The 26,522-nt window shown below is 45.8% G+C and overlaps 1 protein-coding gene across 2 annotated transcripts in view; it reads right to left on the minus strand.

Annotated features, from left to right (window-relative positions):
* Positions 1-26,522, minus strand: part of LOC110495851 (cytoplasmic protein NCK2) — a 62,124-nt gene that overhangs the window by 16,204 nt on the left and 19,398 nt on the right. For both annotated transcript variants that reach the window (XM_021571323.2, XM_021571325.2), the window contains exon 2: positions 4,756-4,997. In XM_021571323.2, coding sequence (XP_021426998.2) covers positions 4,756-4,981 — 226 coding nt within the window. In that variant the 5' untranslated portion in view covers positions 4,982-4,997. The remainder of the gene's footprint in view (positions 1-4,755; positions 4,998-26,522) is intronic.

Consider the following 26,522-nt stretch of genomic DNA (forward strand, 5'->3'; position numbering starts at 1 on the left):
AGCCCAGCCAGGCAATTTATACATTTGATCTCCACTATAAAAAGCATTTCGACATTATCTCCCATTTCTTTTAGACTAGCAATTGGTTTTCAATAGCGGAGATGTGTATAAAACTTGCGGTCTGTCTCTCTGACATTTGCAACATTATTTCAATATTGAAATTTCATCTACAGCTGTCCCATAGTAATGAACGTGTCGGGGTCGGGAGATCGGGACGAGACAGACATGCAGCTTTTCTCAGCCAGTCGAAATCCTGAATCAGCATCATTTTTATGGACACATACAAAGAAATGTCAACAGAAAACAGGTCAAACTAAATGAAATGCAGCTAGTTTACAGTCTTTCCAGCTTCAGTTTGACGTGATTGTGTTAGCTGTGTTGTTAGCTAGCTCCTCTGAACAACAGTGTCCTGACAAGAGAGCAAGTTTTCTATGCCAGGCAAAATGGTGCATCATTAGCTCATTGTTGTGAATGTATCGAAATCCATGTCACTAGAAAACAGCTTAAACAAATGAAAATGCAGCCACTTTGCTGTTATTCTGGATGCTTTTTGACATGACTAAGTTAACCGTAGTTGGCTAGCTAGTAAGCAAGGGATAAGAACGTTGCCAGCCAGTATGACCGTTGCCAGCCAGTATGACAATGGAGCATTTAGAATGAACGACTGAGTCGTGTTCATAGATACAGAACAAAGGGACTTAACGACTGAGTCGCGTCTCTGTCAACCGAACCGATATAATGAACGACCTGCCGGCTTGGGTAGTAACCCTAGATGTGTGTCAGGACTATATCTCGTGGAAGGATGAAATAGTATGAACAAATGAATCCAAATAAAGTTAATGAAAATATGTCAATCATTATTTGAATATGTTGGTAACCTGTTAAAAAGTGATAACGCCCTCGAAGCCGGTGTTTGGAGGATATATTAGACCAGTTTCCTGGCTCGAGACAATGTTTCTCAACACCTGTGCCAATATATCCTCCAAACAACGGCATCGAGGGCATTAACACTTAAACAGATATAGTAGAAGCCTAATAGTCTAATGCAGACCAGAGTCACATTCAGGAAGCAAATGTGTTGAACGTTGCACATAGAAAGTAGTCAATCACACTTCTGTGAAATCAAACTGTCCAGTTAGGAAGGAACACTGATTGACAATACATTTCACATGCTGTTGTGCAAATGGAATAGACAACAGGTGGAAATTATAGGCAACTAGCAAGACACCCCCAATAAAGGACTAGACCACTTCTCAGTTCCTATGCTTCCTGGCTGATGTTTTGGTCACTTTTGAATGCTGGCGGTGCTTTCACTCTAGTGGTAGCATGAGACGGAGTCTACAACCCACACAAGTGGCTCAGGTAGTGCAGCTCATCCAGCGGTTTGCTGTGTCTGTCAGCGTAGTGTCCAGAGCATGGAGGCGCTACCAGGAGACAGGCCAGTACATCAGGAGACGTGGAGGAGGCCGTAGGAGGGCAACAACCCAGCAGCAGGACCGCTACCTCCGCCTTTGTGCCAGGAGGAGCAGGAGGAGCACTGCCAGAGCCCTGCAAAATGACCTCCAGCAGGCCACAAATGTGCATGTGTCTGCTCAAACGGTCAGAAACAGACTCCATGAGGGTGGTATGAGGGCCCGAAGTCCACAGGTGGGGGTTGTGCTTACAGCCCAACACCGTGCAGGACGTTTGGCATTTGCCAGAGAACACCAAGACTGGCAAATTCGCCACTGGCGCCCTGTGCTCTTCACAGATGAAAGCAGGTTCACACTGAGCACATGTGACAGACGTGACAGTCTGGAGACGCCGTGGAGAACGTTCTGCTGCCTGCAACATCCTCCAGCATGACCGGTTTGGCGATGGGTCAGTCATGGTGTGGGGTGGCATTTCTTTGGGGGGCCGCACATCCCTCCATGTGCTCGCCAGAGGTAGCCTGACTGCCATTATGTACCGAGATGAGATCTTCAGACCCCTTGTGAGACCATATGCTGGTGCGGTTGGCCCTGGGTTCCTCCTAATGCAAGACAATGCTAGACCTCATGTGGCTAGAGTGTGTCAGCAGTTCCTGCAAGAGGAAGGCATTGACGCTATGGACTGGCCCGCCCGTTCCCCAGACCTGAATCCAATTGAGCACATCTGGGACATCATGTCTTGCTCCATCCACCAACGCCAGGTTGCACCAGACTGTCCAGGAGTTGGCAGATGCTTTAGTCCAGGTCTGGGAGGAGATCCCTCAGGAGACCATCCGCCACCTCATCAGGAGCATGCCCAGGCGTTGTAGGGAGGTCATACAGGCACATGGAGGCCACACACACTACTGAGCCTCATTTTGACTTGTTTTAAGGACATTACATCAAAGTTGGATCAGCCTGTAGTGTGGTTTTCCACTTTAATTTTGAGTGTGACTCCAAATCCAGACCTCCATGGGTTGATAAATTTGATTTCCATTGATAATTTGTGTGTGATTTTGTTGTCAGCACATTCAACTATGTAAAGAAAAAAGTATTTAATAAGAATATTTCATTCATTCAGATCTAGGATGTGTTATTTTAGTGTTTCCTTTATTTTTTTGAGCAGTGTATCATGAATAGAGCCAACAAGAACCCTTATTCTGTCAGAGGTCTGTTCTACATAACATATTTCCACCTGAACGCTCCACGGCGACGCTGTTGGGAGTTGGATAGAGAACACAGTAAGTAGGTTATCACCGTGATGAGACATAAAGGAGACAGATCTGTGTAACCTCTGTGAAGCTTGTTATAGCCAATCCACGGAGCAGAACAACATGGCGCGTTGCCAGAGAGCTGCTGTAAACGATGGACACAACCTGTGTTCGTTCTATCCTGCCAGAGGGATCCACACGGCAGGTCACTGCAAGTTGGTTACACATGCATTCCACTGACACAGAGCAAACGGTGGATTGTTGAAGCGTGACGCAACCTTGGGAGCGACATGCAACCTTGGGAGCGACATGCAACCTTGGGAGCGACATGCAACCTTGGGAGCGACATGCAACCTTGGGAGCGACATGCAACGAAGACCGACATCCTTTGACTGAAAAGGCATGGACATAAGCCAACGAAGACTGGAAGACCATAAGTGTTTTAACATCCAAAACCCATCAGGGAGGAACAGCAGTGAACTATGTTTCCTGAGAGAGAGAGGAATGAAATCCAGCCATATTAAAAGACATCCCATAAACTAAAAAATGGTTGGCTCTGGTTGCATCCGGTGTTACCAACAGCTGTCATAGCTTGGTTTTACAGTTCTTAACATTTAATACCATTCCCCTCCACTCAAAACCAGGTTCATTTAACCCCCATTTTAACACACGTGCCCTTGAGGTTGCCATAGCAAACAGTAGGAGACCCTGTCAGACTGTCATGACGGAGGTTAGATATCGACCTGTCAGCTGTGGGCCCGAACAGCCGTCAAATGATCGATTATTCCCTAAACAGCACAACACGTGCCACGTGTCCATGGTGAGCTCTCCACTCTCTGCCTGCCCAGGGCTACAATTTATCTTCTCAATTTATCCTCACTAAACATTATGTAGATTATTCATCTGCGATGGATGATAGGGGAGATTAGAGATGTGAAAAATGTTTCCTGAAGTTCCAAGGCTCATTAATTCACAGAGAGAGAGAACAAAAGTGAGAGAGAGTACAGATGAGTGTACAGCTAGCTACATCAGATAAAGCAGTATTCAGGGACAGTAAATGCCATGGGCCATGGCCTGTTTCTCCTGACAGAGAGATTTACTACCAACATACTCACCCCCCCCCCCCCCCCTGTCTTACACATTCTAATTCTCTCCATCTCTCTCGGCTTTCAGCATAGGATGCGTGGCTGATCAGAGACCCAGCGCCGGGATCAGACAAGCAGCAGGTTGTTAATTGCATTGTCTGTCAAGACCTCTGACAACTAGGCAAAGCACTAGGAGAAATCCTCTTGGATAGTAATCCTATTCTTTCAGTTTGAAGTCTCATCTATCTTGTGCATTTCTGATGCATGCGCCTATTCATCCCAGATAACATTGAATGGCAAGGTTCCATCTCATCACAACTTCAGTTCCTATTGCCCAGTATCACTCTTGAGTGTCGACCACTTAAATGAAAAAATTGCATCGCCTTGCCCTTTCGCTCCATTTGGAAAGGATCTCCAATTCTCTGTGAGTACGAACATCTTTGTATCTACCAACAGAGATGAATTCATTAGCCTAATAAGGGTGAGAGTTCTACCCGATCAGTCCACAGTGAGAATTACAGGAGCTCAGCTAATCCCAGCCGTTGTCCAGCCAAGAAAGTCTTTGATCCTTGCACTTCATATTAAATTACCTTACCTCCTCTGACCTGGGAAAAAGCAGCTTCAATACCGACATTTCTCCTGATCGATCACACCAGCTTTCCCTAGCCTGATAATGAATAGCTTAAGGGACGGCCTCACGAAACAAAACTCTTCTGTATTAAACATACTGTTTACAAATCACCAGCCTTGAGAAATCATTTCTAACTGGAGAGTGTAAGTGTGTGAAGGAGTCAAGCATTTAACAGTGCTTCATCCGCATTAAACACACGGAGGTGAGACGCCTCTGTGGAGGCACCCTTAGAAAACAGCAGAGAGAAGAAAAACACACACACACACACACACACACACTTGGAGAGTGTGCACCGCCTCTGTGCACCCCTAGAAAACAGCAGAGATGCCCCGTCTTACGCACACCCTCGTCCACCCACCTACACACTTAACCCAACTCACCGAGTGTGTCTTTGATGTTTTTCACCAGCGAGGCCTTCTTTAAGCTGTTTTTCCTCTCCACATAGTTAGAGGGGACGTATCCGGTCCGGTTGGAGGCGTTCCTCACCCTCCACCACGTCTTGCTGTCATCCAGGAGCCACAGCCGCTCGTTTTTCCGGATGTCAAGTTCCTGTTCCTGCTGAGCCGAGTAGTCCCACTTGGCTATAACTATCACCTCCTCTGTCATTTTTCATGGAGCCCCTCTGGAACAGAGAGACACACAGAGAGACATACTGTTAGGTCAGGGTGGGGTTAACAGTAGGGCTGTCACGGTGCCCTTTATCGCGATATTCTTTACATGGTAAAAGAAGAAAAACACAAAGAAACTCTTTGGTCCTTTAAAATCCTACTGTATTTAAAATAGTGTGCGCTATAGCTTGGAAAATAAACAAATGCGACTCAGGATAACAACATAACGTTTGTTGACAACATTAGCTCCGTTTTCCTAAAGAAGTTAAATCCGCTTGGTGTGTTGTTTCCTTGCCACGATTCTAAGGAATTGTCCCTGCCCTAGTTAACAAGGCATTTAACACTCGAAAATGCACACACAGACGAACACCAGCAATACACACACATGAATAAAACGATGAGGTGAGCCGTGTGTGTCTTGGCACTTGGTGCTTGGTGTCTGTCACACAGCTGTTGTTGTAAGACATCTGGCAGAGCGAAGCCTCTCTGCCCTGTAATCCAGGTAGGCTGAGAACTACTGTGTGTGTGTGTGTGTGTGTGTGTGTATGTGTGTGTGTGTGTGTGTGTGTGTGTGTGTGCGTCTCCTTCCCTACTTGTAGACTAAGCTGGGAGTTCACGCTTTACTTCCAAACCACACAAGAGCCTCTCTCTTTTACCAGCTTCTCTTATTATTCTTAAATGTACCAAATTAGTCAGCGACACACTGAGCAGAGCACTGTTCTATGTTAAATGCGTCTATACACACGCACGGTTTAAAGAGAGAGCGAGAGAGGAGAAAGAGTTATGGCAGCCAGCACCTGCAGTCCTAATAAAGAATATATCAAACCAATCCAGGAGATATCTAGCGCTGCTGCACACTGAGGGTAAACACAAAGACTGGTGTCTATTCATGGAGAGAGAGATGGAGGGAGGGAGGGATTGGAGAGGGAGAGATGGAGGAAGGGATGGGAGAAAAGAAAAACGAGAGTGAGATGCCAAGATAGAGACATTAAGGACATGGGGGGGGTAAAAGAGATGAGAGGGGGAGTAGAAAAGGAGATAGAATGAGAAAGCCAGAGAGAGAGAGAGAGACAGCGAGAGAGAGACAACATGGAGTGCTCTCTTACTGGATGGTGTCCCCAGCCAAACCGTGTGTGTCAGAGAGATATTGCAGTGACAGGCTGTTTTTCCTTCCAGGGCCAGTCAGAGGTGCCCTCCCCCATTGTCCTGACACCCTCCATAGGGATGAGGCTGTAAGCCAGCCAGCACCGGAGTCTCCAGCCCTCTCACCCATCACCCTTCAGCGGGACGGCCTTGACAAGTCATAGAGGGAGGGCTGGGGGGTTCCAGGCGCCAAGCAAAAACGATAATGCACACACTTCAGAACTGTCACACTAACCACTGGCCACTTCTCCGCCTGACTGAGAGCGCATTATTCACCGTTCATACAGTCTTTCTTTTCAACTCGGAGGGCCAGTTTTCCAGACCCGGATCAAACTCTTTGAATAAAAAGCATGCTCACCTCGATTGAAAGTGTTCTTTAGTCGAAGGTTCCAGGAAACAAGTACGTAGGGCTGCGAGGGTTGTGTCTTTACTGATTCGCTGTTATTTCTACAGCACTTTGAGTTTGATATGACTCAATAAGGCTACAGTAAAGAACCTCAGTGACCCAGCAAGAGAAAGCCACTATTGTCTGAGAGTGATGATGTCACCCTACTGGAATTCTTTCCTCTCTCATCCATGACCGTAGGGCAGAAAGAGCCTGATAAAGACTGTCAAGCCTACTGTCATCAACTGGCAGGGTTAAAAAGGCACAAACATGTTGAAGACATTATTTTCAAGCAGCAGTTGATTTTGGGCCTAATGCTGAAAACAGATATGCAAATTGCAAAGCCATAAAACCTATTTACCTCAACGCACCATATATCCGCCGTTGCCTGCCAACATATTAAACCATCTTTATTGATTATACAGTTTAAGTTACTCAACTGGACTTCTACCCTAAGCTCATTTTCTTTAAAAAACCTTCTCGGTTTTATCCCAAGCTTTGGGCATATAGGGGTAATTCCGTGGTAAGGTCAACCTACCGTAAGCGTGGACAAATAAAGATAGGCATTTCCAAATTAAACCATGGTCATGATTATCCTTGCAGTTCATTTTTTTGGGATCAGTTTAACTAGGAAATCGCATGGATTTTCACCATTACAGAGTAGGCATTCACATTTCATGGCTATTAGAAAGGGCTCACAGAGCTTGGTCTTTCCACACAGCTGCCCCCCCCCCCCAGTGTTAGTTATGAATAGGAGGTGTTCATGAAGCAATACAGAACAAATGTAAGTGTCTTGAGTTGTGTTTGCGTGTTCTACTGTCTTGTAAATATATGATATTGTCACGATACTTAGGTGCCTATGTGATATATGTTTTGCGAATCTCACAATTTTACATGCATTGCGAGTCGATACTGTGATTTTATTGCGATTCCACGGTCCTAACATATTGCTTATGTTTGCTGCAGATGGACAAGAGACAGCCATGAGAAAACTAGTTTTGATGTAAATAAAAAAAAGTGCTGAAAACAAATTGGCTCTCTATTTCAAAAAGAAGATAGCTTGTTCTCTATGAAGGAAAAACATTTTGGTTCAGGTACAGTCAACTAGCGCAAAAATAATATTGCGATAGTCAAAACGATACAGTATATTGTCAGACATATCCTCGATATGTAACTGCATCAATTTCCCCCCATCACTATTGATATGATATCTTGGCTTCAGAAGATTTTGCATTCACCAGATTTAGTGTGCTGGTTCTGAGAACTATTCTTTAGACTTTTCCTGAAGCAATTGTTGATATCTTGAAATTGTTCATATCTTGAACATGTTTGATATCTTGAAAATGTATGTGTTCTAGCTAAGATACTCTTGCCAAATGATGAAATGCATTTGTCATACATGGCAGTATCTGTGAAAAGGCCTGGAGTGTCTTTTCAACTGAAAGCCCCCCAAAATATAGACTTCATTCAGTGTCCAGAAAAGTGGATTGGCAGTATAGGCACATATACAGAGAACTGCCAAAATAAAGGAAACACTTGAGTAAATGTTGGATACAAATTATATTGAGGAAAAAAAAGAAAGAAAAGATAATTAGGTTGTGGTGCCTGGCCTTGTACACTATATTCAGACTGCCTGTAATTATACAATCTTGAGGTACTATGCCTTCTGCTGACATTTTGAACCTCAAAATGTCACATGCTTTATGATAGATTTTGATCCAAGAAATCTTTTAAAGATTTTAATGTCTATTTAAGACATCCATAACGGAGGGCGTAGCATCCCTAACGGAGGGCGTAGCATCCCTAAAAGAGGGCGTAGCATCCCTAAAAGAGGGCGTAGCATCCCAAACAGAGGGCGTAGCATCCGCGTAGCATCCCTAACGGAGGGCGTAGCATCCCTAACGGAGGGCGTAACATCCCTAACGGAGGGTCGTAACATCCTTAACGGAGGGCGTAACATCCCTAACGGAGGGTCGTAACATCCTTAACGGAGGGTCGTAACATCCCTAACGGAGGGTCATAACATCCTTAACGGAGGGCGTAACATCCCTAACGGAGGGCGTAACATCCCTAACGGAGGGCGTAACATCCCTAACGGAGGGTCGTAACATCCTTAACGGAGGGCGTAACATCCCTAACGGAGGGCATAACATCCCTAACGGAGGGCGTAACATCCCTAACGGAGGGCGTAACATCCCTAACGGAGGGCATAACATCCCTAACGGAGGGCGTAACATCCCTAACGGAGGGCGTAACATCCCTAACGGAGGGTCGTAACATCCTTAACGGAGGGCGTAACATCCCTAACGGAGGGCGTAACATCCCTAACGGAGGGTCGTAACATCCTTAACGGAGGGCGTAACATCCCTAACGGAGGGCATAACATCCCTAACGGAGGGCATAACATCCCTAACGGAGGGCGTAACATCCCTAACGGAGGGCATAACATCCTTAACGGAGGGTCGTAACATCCCTAACGGAGGGTCGTAACATCCCTAACGGAGGGCGTAACATCCCTAACGGAGGGTCGTAACATCCTTAACGGAGGGCGTAACATCCCTAACGGAGGGCATAACATCCCTAACGGAGGGTCGTAACATCCCTAACGGAGGGTCGTAACATCCCTAACGGAGGGCGTAACATCCCTAACGGAGGGCGTAACATCCCTAACGGAGGGTCGTAACATCCTTAACGGAGGGCGTAACATCCCTAACGGAGGGCGTAACATCCCTAACGGAGGGCGTAACATCCCTAACGGAGGGTCGTAACATCCCTAACGGAGGGTCGTAACATCCCTAACATCCCTAACGGAGGGTCGTAACATCCCTAACGGAGGGCGTAACATCCCTAACGGAGGGTCGTAACATCCTTAACGGAGGGCGTAACATCCCTAACGGAGGGCATAACATCCCTAACGGAGGGCGTAACATCCCTAACGGAGGGCATAACATCCTTAACGGAGGGTCGTAACATCCCTAACGGAGGGTCGTAGCATCCCTAACGGAGGGTCGTAGCATCCCTAACGGAGGGCGTAACATCCCTAACGGAGGGTCGTAACATCCTTAACGGAGGGCGTAACATCCCTAACGGAGGGTCGTAACATCCTTAACGGAGGGCGTAACATCCCTAACGGAGGGTCGTAACATCCCTAACGGAGGGCGTAACATCCCTAACGGAGGGTCGTAACATCCCTAACGGAGGGTCGTAACATCCTTAACGGAGGGCGTAACATCCCTAACGGAGGGCGTAACATCCCTAACGGAGGGCGTAACATCCCTAACGGAGGGTCGTAACATCCCTAACGGAGGGTCGTAACATCCCTAACATCCCTAACGGAGGGTCGTAACATCCCTAACGGAGGGCGTAACATCCCTAACGGAGGGTCGTAACATCCTTAACGGAGGGCGTAACATCCCTAACGGAGGGCATAACATCCCTAACGGAGGGCGTAACATCCCTAACGGAGGGCGTAACATCCCTAACGGAGGGCGTAACATCCCTAACGGAGGGTCGTAACATCCTTAACGGAGGGGCGTAACATCCCTAACGGAGGGCGTAACATCCCTAACGGAGGGTCGTAACATCCTTAATTGAGGGTCGTAACATCCTTAACGGAGGGCGTAACATCCCTAACGGAGGGCATAACATCCCTAACGGAGGGCGTAACATCCCTAACGGAGGGTCGTAACATCCTTAACGGAGGGGCGTAACATCCCTAACGGAGGGCGTAACATCCCTAACGGAGGGTCGTAACATCCTTAACGGAGGGCGTAACATCCCTAACGGAGGGTCGTAACATCCCTAACGGAGGGCGTAACATCCCTAACGGAGGGCATAACATCCCTAACGGAGGGCGTAACATCCCTAACGGAGGGCGTAACATCCCTAACGGAGGGCGTAACATCCCTAACGGAGGGCGTAACATCCCTAACGGAGGGCGCAACATCCCTAACGGAGGGCGCAACATCCCTAACGGAGGGCGCAACATCCCTAACGGAGGGCGCAACATCCCTAACGGAGGGCGCAACATCCCTAACGGAGGGCGTAACATCCCTAACGGAGGGTCGTAACATCCCTAACGGAGGGTCGTAACATCCTTAACGGAGGGCGTAACATCCTTAACGGAGGGCGTAACATCCCTAACGGAGGGGCGTAACATCCCTAACGGAGGGCGTAACATCCCTAACAGAGGGCGCAACATCCCTAACAGAGGGCGCAACATCCCTAACGGACGTTTTTCCTCTCTAAAGCAAACATGGAAATGACAATCTTTTCAAATGTATAATTTGTGTGTTCAGCCTTTCCTTCGCAATGGCTATCTATGTTTTGATCTGAGATGTACAAACTCAGCTAGGTTGTCGTCTTGTTCCATCACTGCTCTGCTCTGTCTGCTCACACCCTGTTCAGCTCGGTGTGCAGTGGAATGCCAGCATAGTGCCGTGGTAAGTTCATCAAGAGATGTAATATTTCATAAAAGGCAACAGATCATTGTAACCGTAAATAGAACATTGCCCACACCTTAATCATTGTCAAAACAGTTATGGTAGAGTATAGGAATCTGACAACATGGAGAAATAACTATATTGCGTTTTCTTCTCGGAAGATGGAGACAAACTGTCTGAGGCTTACTCAGGAGGGTTTGGAAGATCGTGACCTTCTCTGGCATCTCAGAAGAAGAGAACTGTGACAGAAGGTCAAGATCTCACACACACGTCTACAAAAATCACAATTTCTTATTATGCGTCTTGGGTATATTGTGCATTTCAACAAATATAATACTGAACTGAGAGGAAGGTTAAGCAAGTATTACTTAATAATACCTTTTGAAGTCTTTAATAGATCATTAGGGCACAAAGCATGTATTAACCAATAGCAGAGAGTGCTTATGGAGGTCAGGAGAGCAGAGATTGCCCTAGAGGGGATAGGACCAGGAGGCTGGGGAGGACGTGGACCAGTTTTCAGTGTAATTGCATAAATGTGCAGCAGGGTCGAAGCTGCCTGTAACGGGTAGGAGAGAGATTCCTAACGGGTTTAACCAGGCCCAACTCAGCCAATTCCTTCATCTCCATCTCACCGAGCTCTGTAATCCAATTTGAGGATCCTTTTTATTCGTCTGAGACCCGGAGAAGGGGAGGAGAAGGGGAGACTAAGAGAAAGATGGGGGGGGGGGGGGGGGGGGGGGGGGTGAGAGAAGGATGGGGCGAATAATACAAAGGGAGAGAGAGAGGGGGCAGAAAGACCGAGGGAGAAAGAAAGAGTGGTCTTTCATTAGAGAAAAGAGGACCAATGATGATCAATGTGAAGACCAGGAGAGAGACTGGAAGAGAGGTTCGTCATCATGCTACTGTATGACTCAGTATGAGGGCAGCAGAGTGCTATAAAGACAATGACCTCAAACGGGAAACCTGTGGACCCAGACAGGGCTGCAGTGTAGAGCTTCCAGCACGGACTGGGTTTGAGGCTATAGGAGCAGGCAGTGCAGAGCTTCCAGTACGGACTGGGTTAGAGGCTATAGGAGCAGGCAGAGCAGAGCTTCCAGTACGGACTGGGTTAGAGGCTATAGGAGCAGGCAGTGCAGAGCTTCCAGTACGGACTGGGTTAGAGGCTATAGGAGCAGGCAGTGCAGAGCTTCCAGTACGGACTGGGTTAGAGGCTATAGGAGCAGGCAGTGCAGAGCTTCCAGTACGGACTGGGTTAGAGGCTATAGGAGCAGGCAGTGCAGAGCTTCCAGTACCGACTGGGTTTGAGGCTATAGAAGCAGGCAGTGTAGAGCTTCCAGTACCGACTGGGTTAGAGGCCATAGAAGCAGGCAGTGCAGAGCTTCCAGTACGGACTGGGTTAGAGGCTATAGGAGCTGGCAGTGCAGAGCTTCCAGTACCGACTGGGTTTGAGGCTATAGGAGCAGGCAGTGCAGAGCATCCAGTACGGACTGGGTTAGAGGCTATAGGAGCTGGCAGTGCAGAGCTTCCACTACAGACTGGGTTAGAGGCTATATGAGCAGGCAGTGCAGAGCTTCCAGTACCGACTGGGTTAGTGGCTATAGGAGCTGGCAGTGCAGAGCTTTCAGTACCGACTGGGTTAGAGGCTATAGGAGCAGGCAGAGCACGCAAGAGGGAGAGTATGTGGATGGAGCGACAGAGGCTAAGCACGGTTCCCAGTGCCAGCTGTGCTCTCTGCTCCCCCTTCGACCCCCTGCTGGCTGGGTGGCGTGTCTCAGCTCACCTAGGCCTAACCAGCCCTGACAGCAGGGACCACTACCAGGGTACCATGTCATGCCATGCCAAGTGGAGGGCATATGAGAAGTGTGGCACTAATAGACTCATTTTGTGTGTGTGTGTGTGTTTGTGTCAGGGTTTCCGTTAGCCGGTAATAGCTGGTTTTTGGGCGATTTAAGAAAAAGGGGAAAAAAGGGGAAAAGGCTGAGTAAACAAAATAGGTGCCGGCCAGTTGTCCGGGAGAAGAAGAAAAAAATAAAATAGTGAAATAATGGTTTTTAGCCTATTGATTGATGGAAATACTAGTTCTAGGTCTTAACATATTTTTGGTTAAACCATATTTTGGTTAAACTATCCCCAATTCAATGGAATTGCAACCCTCATCATGCACAGTGAATTCTTCCATCACATGTGCAGCTGATTCTCAAGATCTTGCACACCAATGAGATGCTATTGAGCCCACACTACTACGCTGTCTGAGCCAAGGACTACATGCTTTCTGGTAAGATTTGATTACAATACTGGGTGGCCTGAATATATTTTATATGACATACATGATTTTTGTTAACTAGTAAATAGTAGCCTACAGCAAAGTGTGTTTAAATCATTTCTAACTTGTTTACAATTTCTGCTAGTTAGTTTTTGCTACCATGTGGGTTTTAGCTTGCTTGAGCCTGCAAACTGAGGAGTGTTAATTCACAACATGTTTCCATACATGTCTCATTTTAAAACATTTATCTTACAAATGAGTTGTTTAATCTAACTGCTTAACTATCTATCTGTACATGGAATTGTATTTGGGGTTTTATACTAATTTTTTTTCTAATCTTTACAGGAAAATGCCACATGCACTATCTGATGTGTGGAGACATTTCACTGCAGCTAATGTAGAAGGACAAGCTGTGTACATTTACAAATACTGTGCCAAATCATATGTGAAGAATGCAACAAAGATGCAGAATCATCTGGCCAAGTACATAAGGTTCCCTCTGCGCTCACAACAAGCAACCTCTGACAAAAGTCCATCTACTTCTATTCAAGGGGAAAATGATGAAGAATCATACACCTTATCGATAGCAGCAGCTCATGGTCCTCCTGGAATCAGTTTTGACTCAATGGAGGAACGTTGTCAGAGAAATGCTGATTAATGTCTTGTTCGAGCTGTGTATGCAACTGGTTCACCTCTGATGCTCACAGGCAATGTGTATTGGAATATATTTCTGAATGTTCTTTGCCCAGCATAGACCCCTCCAACCAGACATGCTTTATCTACTAATGTCCTGGAATCAGAGAAAGCAGACTATTGCAATCATCTCTGATGGGTGGTCGAATGTTCGTGGGCAAGGAATAACTAACTGTGTCAGCTCCACCCCTCAACCAGTATTCTACAAGAGCACAGACACAAGGGACAACAGACACACCGGTCTCTAAATTGCAGATGAGCTGAAGGCAGTCAATGACCTTGGATCACAGAAGGTATTTGCACTGGAGACAGACAATGCTGCGAACATGAATGCTGCTTGGTCTAAAGTGGAAGAGTCCTACCCTCACATCACACCCATTGGCTGTGCTGCTCATGCATTGAATCTGCTTCTCAAGGAAATCATGGCACTGAAAACAATGGATACACTCTACAAGAGAGATAAGGAAATGGTTAGGTATGTGAAGGGTCATGAAGTTATAGCAGCAATCTACCTCACCAAGCAAAGTGAGAAGAATGAGAGCACCACATTGAAGCTGCCCAGCAACACCCAATGGGGTGGTGGTGTCATCATGTTTGACAGTCTCCTGCAGGGGAAGGAGTCTCTCCAAGAGATGGCCATATCACAGTCTGCTGATATGGACAGGCCCATCAAGAGGATCCTCCTGGATGATGTATTTTGGAAGAGAGTGGTAAAGCAGCCTGAAACTCCTGAAACCTATAGCAGTAGCCATTGCACGGATTGAGGGAGACAATGCTATCCTGTCTAATGTTCAGACTCTGCTTGCAGATGTAAGAGAGGTTATCCGTACTGCTCTGCCCACTTCACTGTTGCTCCAAGCAGAGGAAACTGCAATTCTGAAATACATCAAAAAGCGTGAAGACTTCTGCCTGAAGCCTATACACGCCACAGTGTACATGTTTGACCCCAAGTATGCTGGCAAGAGCATCCTGTCTGGTGCAGAGATCAACAAGGCCTATGGTGTCATCACCATGTCTCGCCACCTTGGCCTGGATGAGGTCAAGGTTCTTGGCAGTCTGGCGAAGTACACTTCCAAGCAAGGGCTTTGGGATGGAGATGCAATATGGCATCATAGCCACCTGGTGGATCTGAGGCTCTTTCCCCTGTTGCCTCCATCTTCCTCCAAATCCCACCAACATCAGCCGCCTCAGAGTGCAACTGGTCCTTGTTTGGGAACACACACACCAAAGCACGCAACAGGCTGACCAATACAAATGTTGAAAGATTGGTGGCCATCCGGGAAAATGTGATGCTTTTTGAGCCTGCCAATGAGCCATCCTCAACAAGGTCGGAAAGTAAAAGTGAAGATGAGGCCTTAGAGTCTCAAGAGGTGGACATTGAGGAGGTCCAGGGAGAAGACATGGAAGCCTGAGAGGAAGACGACCAAAGCTTTAGTTTCTAGACTATCATTTTATGTTGAAAACGTTTTAGGGAGATGCGATGGATCATTGGGGATCATTCAATCTTCCATTTCTTTTGTTGTTCAGTGAAATCATCCCATGTGAAGAGTCAACTCATTTAATTAAAGTTCAATTTGTAACTACATGTATTTATTTATATTGGAAGGATTTAATCATTTCCAATTATGTCTACTTATGATAAGTTAAAAGGTTTATGTTTGTCTCCATATGATAAATATATCCAACGCAAAAAAAAATATCGACATTTAAATTGTATTAATATTAATTTGCATATATTTCCCACGGAAAGTTTCCACCTCTGAATATTCCCCAAAATGTGCATCCTGTCACGGATCCCCCCGGTACTGATGCTCATTCTGTTCACCGGCTTTCTAGGCTTCACTGAACGGGATTCATTATCATCAACCCCGGACTGTCTTGTCTAATTACACACACCTGGTTCCCATATCCCCTGATTAGTATGTTATATATGTTCCCTCTCTCGGTTATTGTTCCCATGTCCGTTGGTGGTGTGAGTACCTATGCGTTGGTGCAGCTGTTAAACTGCGTGCTATATATATATATATATAGTGTGAATTACGGGTATCGTCCCGTTGTCGGTCAACAAGGTTTACCCTCACTCTTGTTTGGGTACAGCAGTGTTTTTGTATACGTGTTTGTTTGGCGTGTATTAAAAACCCATATAGTGTTTTCCTGCGCCGGTCTCCAAAATCCTTTATACAAGCGTGACACAACCCTAATTCTACTCAATGTAAATACATTTGACTGGTCATGATTCTCGGTCGACAGCTTAATTTGCATAATTGAGTGGTAATAAATTGGTGCGCGTGTACAATATATTTGTTATGTATCATTTACAGCACACAATCTGGATGGAAAATCCGCCAGACAGCGCGAAAGCTGCTGCTACAGCATGTCAAACGGTAAATGCATAGGCAACAGAAGGCAGACTTCATCAGCCCGTCACACACCACTTTGCAACGAGCTGGTAGGCAGTATGCATATTTAAAACCTGCACGTTTTCCTACATATGAGCTTGGCTTTCAATTAGCCTAGCCAAAAATCAGACCATATCCGTGGAGGCAATTATTTGATACCAACTTTTTCATTTTCCAGTAGCCAAATGCACAATCCTAGTCATATTAGCAACCCATGCTAGTTGCTGCATATTAGATCTCCCCTCTTTCTACATTTATAAACTGATATTTTCATTTGGGTTACTTGAAACCCCTTGCATGTACGGTGTTTTCCTGCTAATTGCATTGAGGAAACGAACATTCGCGAGTAGCCTACTACTTGCTGCGCTTATAATGTTAAGAAACGCTAGTGTATCAACAGTTTCAACTAAACGTTCTAATCTGTTGCATCAAACGCATAGCTTTTTTACTTTTTTTTCTTCTACTGGTTGTATGAATTTGGAATCTATCATCCCACAACTGTCCCAGAGTCTGTTTGGAATTGGTCATTTCTTTCACAACTAGCTCACTAATAGAACAGGTCAACTTCTCTACTATGGGGGATAGTAGATTGACATAGACAAGTGATTTTGCTATTCGTTACTCGTCTTGCTGGCTGAGGAAAAGTACATGTGGACAGTTATTCTAACATCTTCAAAGTGCGCATCAGACTTTGGCTAGAATGACAGCACATTGTTGAATAATATAGACTTGCATGTTCTGTTAATATGATTTGTGTCATTCTGTGCACAGTGGGTGGAAGCCCTAATCAGAAGGTAAATTAAAATGCCACCGGTCAAATGTGAAACCCTGGTGTGTGTGACCGGAGACAGGCAGTCCCTAGGGTCCACACTTTCTCAACTGCTACATTAACTACTCTGTCATCCTCTGATCTCTACTGGGTATCCTACAGCAACCATGTCTGATGGGACACCAGAGTTGAAGTTCAGTCTAAAAACAAAAATGATATCCTGGAGGCTTCAAGCACACCACTACTCCCCATACTCATTTTTAACCTATTGGAAACAGCCGCTATTGAGTCACCCATCAACCCCTGCAGATAGAGAAGCTTAGCTGGCTTCTAGGCTGGGCCTCAACACAGATGAACAAATCCTGTCTGAGGGCCATGGAGTCTGCAACCTTTCCGTATTGCCTTTGAATGAGTGCTACATTCACACTTTGCCTGGGAGTAAAAAAATCATGTAAAACTGGAATGTGGTCCTGGAGGACCGGAGTCTGTTGCTGTGCCTCTATCTGAACACATGTTCAAACACTGGGCCTACAGCTAGAGCCTACAGCTAGAGCCTACAGCTAGAGCCTACAGCTAGAGCCTACAGCTAGAGCCTACAGCTAGAGCCTACAGCTAGAGCCTACAGCTAGAGCCTACAGCTAGAGCCTACAGCTAGAGCCTACACAGACCAGAAGGACGAGACGTGCAGAGCCAGAGCTGAATGTCCATTGAGAATGAGGGAAATGACATGTAGTAAGGCTGAGTGTGCGGATGCCCAGACAGACAGAGTAATCCCCATCATCATAATAAATGTCCTTGGATGTGTCAGGCTGGGATGTGACAAATTAATTTCTGCTCTGCTGTCCAGACGTGTCCACAAACCCGTTGAGGGGCTGACGTGTAGTTGTGGATCTTTAATACGAAGACGCAGATGGTTTGGCTAGCAGAATGAGTGTAGGTTACAAAAATCACTCCAATTTGAAAAATAAAGGCAGCGGCTTGCAAATGATCAAAACGTTTTGTTCAAGGCAAAGGGGGGCGGGACGACGGCTCTACGCGAGTGGAATCAGCCGCTAGCCTACAAGCAAACTGTACGATTCACACAAAACAGGACTTGTACCGTATCCAAAACTGCCTTGATAAAGCTGTCGATTTGGCTTAAGTCTGCGTATTCTTGCTGTGCAGGCCACAGTAGTAGAATGGTGTGCACTAGCTTGTGGCTCCCCAGTCTAGGAGAGATACAGAGAGCCGGGTTCAGCCATGCTCTGGTTCACAGAGGAGCAGACAGACAGGTGCACTCCAGTGTGCTGCTGCTGCAAGCCGCAGGCTTAAGTGTGGATATGAAGGGTAAGTGTGTGCAGACTGATGTTCAGCACATTCATAAAAAAAGGTTGTTGACATGAGTGTCAACAGACAAAATAACTACTCCTGGAAAGTCCAGAGTCAGCACTCACGTAGGCTAGTCGACTAAAAACTTGCCCTCACGTCCCAAAACGCCGTACTCTAGGGACATGCGTGCTAATGTAAGGAAGGCTAGTTTTGGACACACACATACAGTGGGGCAAAAAAGTATTTAGTCAGCCACCAATTGTGCAAGTTCTCCCACTTAAAAAGAGGAGAGAGGCTTGTAATTTTCATCATAGGTACACTTCAACTATGACAGACAAAATGAGGAAAAAAATCCAGAAAATCACATTGTAGGATTTTTTATTAATTTATTTGCAAATTATGGTGGAAAACAAGTATTTGGTCAAAAACAAAAGTTTATCTCAATACTTTGTTGTATACCCTTTGTTGGCAATGACAGAGGTCAAACGTTTTCTGTAAGTCTTCACAAGGTTTTTACACACTGTTTCTAGTATTTTGGCCCATTCCTCCATGCAGATCTCCTCTAGAGCAGTGATGTTTTGGGGCTGTTGCTGGGCAACACGGACTTTCAACTCCCTCCAAAGATTTTCTATGGGGTTGAGATCTGGAGACTGGCTAGGCCACTCCAGGACCTTGAAATGCTTCTTACGAAGCCACTCCTTCGTTGCCCGGGCGGTGTGTTTGGGATCATTGTCATGCTGAAAGACCCAGCCACGTTTCATCTTCAATGCCCTTGCTGATGGAAGGAGGTTTTCACTCAAAATCTCACGATACATGGCCCCATTCATTCTTTCCTTTACACAGATCAGTCGTCCTGGTCCCTTTGCAGAAAAACAGCCCCAAAGCATGATGTTTCCACCCCCATGCTTCACAGTAGGTATGGTGTTCTTTGGATGCAACTCAGCATTCTTTGTCCTCCAAACACAACGAGTTGAGTTTTTACCAAAAAGTTATATTTTGGTTTCATCTGACCATATGACATTCTCCCAATCTTCTTCTGGATCATCCAAATGCTCTCTAGCAAACTTCAGACGGGCCTGGACATGTACTGGCTTAAGCAGGGGGACACGTCTGGCACTGCAGGATTTGAGTCCCTGGCGGCGTAGTGCGTTACTGATGGTAGGCTTTGTTACTTTGGTCCCAGCTCTCTGCAGGTCATTCACTAGGTCCCCCTGTGTGGTTCTGGGATATATGCTCACCTTTCTTGTGATCATTTTGACCCCATGGGGTGAGATCTTGCGTGGAGTCCCAGATCGAGGGAGATTATCAGTGGTCTTGTATGTCTTCCATTTCCTAATAATTGCTCCCACAGTTGATTTTGAAACCAAGCTGCTTACCTATTGCAGGTTCAGTCTTCCCAGCCTGGTGCAGGTCTACAATTTTGTTTCTGGTGTCCTTTGACAGCTCTTTGGTCTTGGCCATAGTGGAGTTTGGAGTGTGACTGTTTGAGGTTGTGGACAGGTGTCTTTTATACTGATAACAAGTTCAAACAAGTGCCATTAATACAGGTAACAAGTAGAGGACAGAGGAGCCTCTCACAGGTCTGTGAGAGCCAGAAATCTTGCTTGTTTGTAGGTGACCAAATACTTATTTTCCACCATAATTTGCAAATAAATTCATTAAAAATCCTACAATGTGATTTTCTGGATTTTTTTTCTCATTTTGTCTGTCATAGTTGAAGTGTACCTATGATGAAAATTACAGGCCTCGCATCTTTTTAAGTGGGAGAACTTGCACAATTGGCTAAATACTTTTTTGCCCCACTGTACATACATCCAGGCACCGATGGAGGTGTTGAGTGGTTCATTACTTCGTGCAGATGGGTCAGCTGCTCTCTGAGCCAGAGACTACTCCAGCACTGAGCGACTCAGTGAAGCATTAGACCAGGTGTAATTGGGCAGTAAAATGCATTCTCTTATCGTTCTCACATGGTTGAAAGTCTATAGGCTCTTATAGATTGATATCATACTACAGATTTAAAAATGGTTGTTTTATTCGACATTCATGCGAATACAAATTTAAGTGTAGGCTATTTCAGTGCCGGCTTACAGTGACTGAACTGGGAGCTGTCCCTATACTCACCACTGCACCATGAACACTGCTCCCAAACTGCACTTCCCTATGAAAGACAGATGAGCGGTAGTGTTCAGTTTTGACCTGGTAAAATCACTACATTTCCCCATGCAGTTGAGACCCGGAGACCAGCCTGTTTTAAAGAATGAGGAATAAGTAATGTGATGATCTAACAGCATTCAGTTCCACTCAGCCCACTGTACCATGTTGAATGGCTTTTTTTAAAAGGTCAACGTTTATACTACAGCTCTACAGCTTCTCTCCTTCCATCTTTTTTTCCTCTCTCCCTCCCTCCCTGCGGAGCAATTTCTTAATTGAAGTGAGGTTCGGTTTGGCTTTTATAACCCATAAATGTCTCTGAGCACACCCATTTGCCTTTCTCAGTTGTAGTCTATTAAAGATATGGATCTCACTACCAGCTGCAATAGGAAGGTCTTATCTGTTGTTCTCGGTTCTCGCCGATTCGCCTTGAATTTTTAAAGCCTGTCCTTGAATAAGAGGAAGGCCAACGACTGCAAATTAACAGATCCATTGTCTGATTCTAATTGTTATTTTTTTATTCAGAATTTTCCTTTAGGGGCTACATTGTGGTGTTTTGTAATATTAGATAGTCGAGGCTGTTTGATCAGACACAGCCAACATTCCTCAACACTAGCCTGGTTCAAGACAATTTTTATTTAACTAGGCAAGTCAGTTAAAAACAAATTCTTATTGACAATGAAGGCCAAACCCTAATCCAGACGACGCTGGGCCAATTGTGCGCCGCCCTATGGGACTCCCAATCATGGCCGGTTGTGATACAGCTTGGAATCAAACCAGGGCCTGTAGTGATGCCTTTAGCACTGAGATGCAGTGCCTTAGACCACTGCGCCACTCGCAGACTGACGACTGTTTTTGTTGCTTTTTAGTGTCCCTGTCTATCTGTCAGCACCTGCCTGGTTAGCACTAGTCTGTAGAGGCTGTTTGTGTTGTGACAGCTCCCATGGTGCTCTCTGGACCTGGGGTCACAGAGGTCATGTCTCTGACTTCCTGGGTGCAGAGGTCCCCGTGTGTTGCTGCCAGTCACTTCCTGTCTCCCCAGGGTCGTCTCCTCCCCTCCTCCGATGAATCCCTTCCCTTCAGGGTCAAGTCTTTCCCAGCAGCAAGTTCACAGCAGTCACATGGTTGACCCTGGGCCAAGAGAGCACAGTGCGGGCCTCCAGGGTGGCGCAGTGGTTAAGGGCACTGTACTGCAGCGCCAGCTGTGCCACCAGAGATTCTGGGTTCGCGCCCAGGCTCTGTCGTAACTGGCCGTGACCGGGAGGTCCGTGGGGCGACGCACAATTGGCATAACGTCGTCCGGGTTAGGGAGGGTTTGGCCGGTAGGGATATCCTTGTCTCATCGCGCACCAGCGACTCCTGTGGCGGGCCGGGCGCAGTGCGCGCTAACCAAGGTTGCCAGGTGCACGGTGTTTCATCCGACACATTGGTGCGGCTGGCTTCCGGGTTGGATGGCGCTGTGTTAAGAAGCAGTGCGGCTTGGTTGGGTTGTGTATAGGAGGACGCATGACTTTCAACCTTCGTCTCTCCCGAGCCCGTATGGGAGTTGTAGCGATGAGACAAAACAATTGGATACCACAAATTGGGGAGAAAAAGGGGGGTAAAATTTCAAATATATATATATATAATTAAAAGAGCACAGTGCAAACTGACACCACGGCACAGGCAGCCCAATTTGGATATTTTTTCCACTAATTGGTATTTTGACCAATCACATATCTTTACACATCAGATCTGATTGGTGAAATGGCCAATCAGTAAAAAAATAAATAATAATTGGGCTTGGGCTGCCTAAATGCAGCCCGCTAGTATCAGAAGACAGACCAGAAGAGGCAGGCTGACACACATTAGCTGCTATAGGGCCAGGCCTATCTCATGTTGGCACAGCTGTGGTCTAAAACACAAGCATACACACTTTCATTAGACCTCTATCGTAATATCGAAGAGGCACAGAACTGAAAAGAGCCCGTGATGATTAGACATTTCTACATCTATTATCTCAAAAGAAACAGAAGGATACTAAGTGCTTTAATAGCTTTGCTTGACACAGAAAGAAACACAGTTTGATCTCACTAAGTGTTCACTTGCCTGCTTCTTTAATGACAAAGATCCTTTGGTGGGAGTGAAAGCATTGCTGCCAAGAGGCAAATCAATTCTAAAGCTGAGGACATTTGTTTGCATGCCAGCCAGCCGCCAGCTCCTCTGTGATCAATCTCACTGTGCCTTGTGTTGATTTTACAACTCAGCCGATGCCATTTCCCTCAACCGCAATAGAACGGACAGTGTTCCAGCTCGTTTGAGGAACAGAATGTCTGCATCATTGTACAGGGCTGTTAAAACCGCTGCCAAAACCAAATAAGTTGACCTTGGACTCTGTCTTATATCGTGCTCTAGGGTAGCAGAGGAGAAGGAGGATTCTCTCCATCTCTGTCTCCCACTCAGAGTCACAGCATTCTGATGATTTCTTTACACCGGGGACCAAAAACCAAGATCATCGGTTCTTCATAACCATGTGGCCTGACCAGTTGTAGTTGTTAAAAGATGGTTAATCCGGCTATACTTTGAGGGTGAAAGCAGCAGTATTCCCGTAAAAGTAGGTAATCCAGTGACGTAAAGGGAGTTTAACTGTTATCCCACTGTGAGGCTTAACAAGCATAAGCCATTCAAATTGCCACTGTGACTGTGGAGAAATTATTTTTACACAACGAACAGAACAAAAATATAAACAACGTGTCAAGTGTTGTGTCCCATGTTTCGTGAGCTGAAATAAAAGATGACAGAAATGTTCCATACACACAAAAAAACATATTTCTCATCCCTGTTTGTGAGCATTTCGCCATTGCCAAGATAATCCAACCACCTGCCATGCCATCCAACCACCCGGTATGGCATATCAAGAAGCTATTTAAACAACATTATCATTACACAAGTGCATTTTGTGCTGGGGACAATAAAAGGCCACTAAAATGTGCAGTTTTGTCACACAACAATGCCACAGATGTCTCAAGTTGAGGGAGCATTTAATTGGCATGCTGACTGCAGGAATATCCACCAGAGCTGATACCAGAAAATTGAATGTTAATTTCTCTACCATAAGCCGCCTACAGCGTGGTTTTAGAGAATTTGGCAGTACGTCCAACGGGCCTCACAAATGTAACTATGCCACACCAGGACCTCCACATCAGACTTCTTCACCTGCCGGATCGTCTGAGACCAGCTACCCGGATAGCTGATTAAACTGTTTGCACAACCAAATCATTTCTGCACAAACGGTCAGAAACCATCTCAGGAAAGCTCATCCGCATGCTCGTTGTCCTCACCAGGGACTTGACCTGACTGCAGTTTGGCGTCGTAACCGACTTCAGTGGGCAAAAACTCACCTTCAATAGCCACTGGCAAGCTGGAGAAGTGTGCTCTTCACTGAATAATCCTGGTTTCAACTGTACCGGCGTTGGGGAATAATCAGAATTGGTGGGTAACATAGATAAGATGTTTTATTTTCATGATATGCTTATGAGTTATTTCTCATAAGAATGTATTTTGTTGTACTATAGTGGTGGCCATTGGCAGTTATCTGTTCTATGTCAAGACTAAGTTGCATGGGCCACAGAGAGGGGAGAGGTCAAGGTGTCATCATGTGTAAACATATATTTTGCTCCACTGTATCTGTGTGTCACTCCCTACTTTTCCCATCGGGGAGAGGAGGATGGCAGTGTCTGGAATCATTCTATGCTCCCCGTGAGCTTGTCCAGGATTGGTTGTATTTAGAATTGGTTGTATCTAAATGACAATTTGATATATGCCTGTTGATATGGAGGATTGGTTTATGGTTCTGGGTTTGAGTAAGGAGACAAAGCTGAACGATTTATTATGTCTATGCTGTCTGACTATGTGTGTTCTTTGCTATTAAAGGATCTCAGTTGCAATGTAGAGGGGGCTCTCAGAGAATTCATTGATAGACACTGAATTGATCTGAGAGTCACAGGGTTGTGATAGAGCTCATATAATTAAAGATGGACTTTGATAACTAACTCTGACTTGTGTTGTGGTTTGCTCCCATGATTTGGTAAATAGAGGAAATTTCCACAACACCGGGCAGGTGGCAAACAGTGTGTATGGCGTGTGGGCAAGCAGTTTGCTTATGTCAACGTTGTGAACTGAGTGCCCCATGGTGGCAGTTGAGTTATAGTCTGGGCAAGGAATAAGCTATGGACAAGGAACACAATTGCATTTTATCAATGGCAATTTGAATGCACAGAGATACCGTGATGAGATCCTGAGGCCCATTGCCAATACCTAACCAAGTTTTCTTCCAGCTTGACCCACTTAACTATAGCCTGGTTCCAGATCTGTTTGTGTGTTTGGCTTTACAATGACAATACGTGAGTTGGCAAGAGAGCACAAACAGATCTGGGAACCAGGCTGACATTAACCATGGTAAGTAGGGCTGCACTATATCGGCAAATAATCAAATTGCGATTTAGATCAAAACACTTGGATGAACTGTTGTAATCATATAAATAAAATTTGTTTTCTGATTCTATGGTTGGTGTTTGGCATGACAACTAAATGACAAAACCAGGTACACTAGAAGTTTATGTGACAGGGTAGAAACCAAAGTGTTGGTCAGTGTGTTACATGGTAGGAACCAAAGTGTTTGGTCAGAGTTTCCCAGGGGACCCTTATTACATTTGAATGTTACATTCATGGCACTTAAAACAATTGCAGCCTCATGCAACATGGATATTGCACATGTCAATATTGCAATTTCAATTAATCGCGCAGCCCTAAATGGTAAGCATCACTTAATTTCACTATTAGCCTACAAAATGTTAATTTATGTAAGAGATGGAGTGCATAGGAGCCTATCAGAACCCAATGATGTTGACGAGTCCCACATTTCAGATTTCACCCAAGCCATTTGAGGACATGTGAAAACCTCGGTGGCTCTGAGAAAACAGCCATTTAATCCCAAACAGATCTCTGCAGGCAGCTGTGGGAAGATTAGCATTGACAAACTACAGTGTGTGTAGCCTGTTGGGATGAGAGAAACAGTTAGGAGGATTGTAGGGTCAAAATAGAATGGGGGCCTAGGGGTTAGAGGTCAGGAGTCATAGTGTTGAGGAGAGACCGGAGAGTCCCAGTGGCTGTCAGAACCATGTAGTCTCGTCAACAAAGAAAAACACCCTTTTGGAAGCTTTAAAAAAATAAAAAAATTCAAGACGGGGAAAAAAAAACCGAAGAAGAGAACAAACATGTCCACGCTGACCCTGTGTGAAAAATCATCCAAATGTTACTGCCAGGGCTCCAAGTACAAAGAAGAAAGGATGTAAAAACAGCTACAGTCAATGGGTGCTTGGCCCAAAATCCCCCCCCCCCCCATCTCTTTCCTCTCCTCCTCACCATCCTCCCCTTTTCGCCTTCCCTGAATGCCCCTGAGTGTTAGTCTTTGATCTGGAGGAGCTGCCCGCAACTTGTAACGCACAGAGCATTATTGGCTCTGGAGTACATCATGCTTCCTGTAACTGTCCTTCCCTCAGTCTAACTCTCCGACACAGACGCAGGCAGAACTCATAAGCACAGCACTCATAAGCACAGTGTCCGGAGGTTGAGGATGGAGGAACCGAAAGCAAGATGGCACAGCAGAGGTTTGGAGTGATGAGGATCGTAGGGAGGAATAACGCTACTCTTGAATTATTATTGAAATGTGGTGTGCTTTCTGGTGCCAGCTGACTGCCGTAGCTTCACCCAAGCGGGTGCTTCATTCTGGTAATAGTGAAGGAGTAGCTAGCCTAGACCTACTCCAGAGTGCATGAACTGCAGTGGCTGAGCTCAAACTTCAACCGAGTCACACAGAGGGGAGGGACAGCGAGACACCTTGATGACACAGACCGGCTTTGCTTGCTCCTCCCCCTTATGACCACTTTCCTCCGATGACCGCTCAGGCCAGGAACTTTCCTGACCCTCTCATGACCTTCCATCTCAT

Source organism: Oncorhynchus mykiss, chromosome 18 (genome assembly GCF_013265735.2).
Source record: "Oncorhynchus mykiss isolate Arlee chromosome 18, USDA_OmykA_1.1, whole genome shotgun sequence".
NCBI classification, from domain to species: Eukaryota; Metazoa; Chordata; class Actinopteri; order Salmoniformes; family Salmonidae; genus Oncorhynchus; species Oncorhynchus mykiss.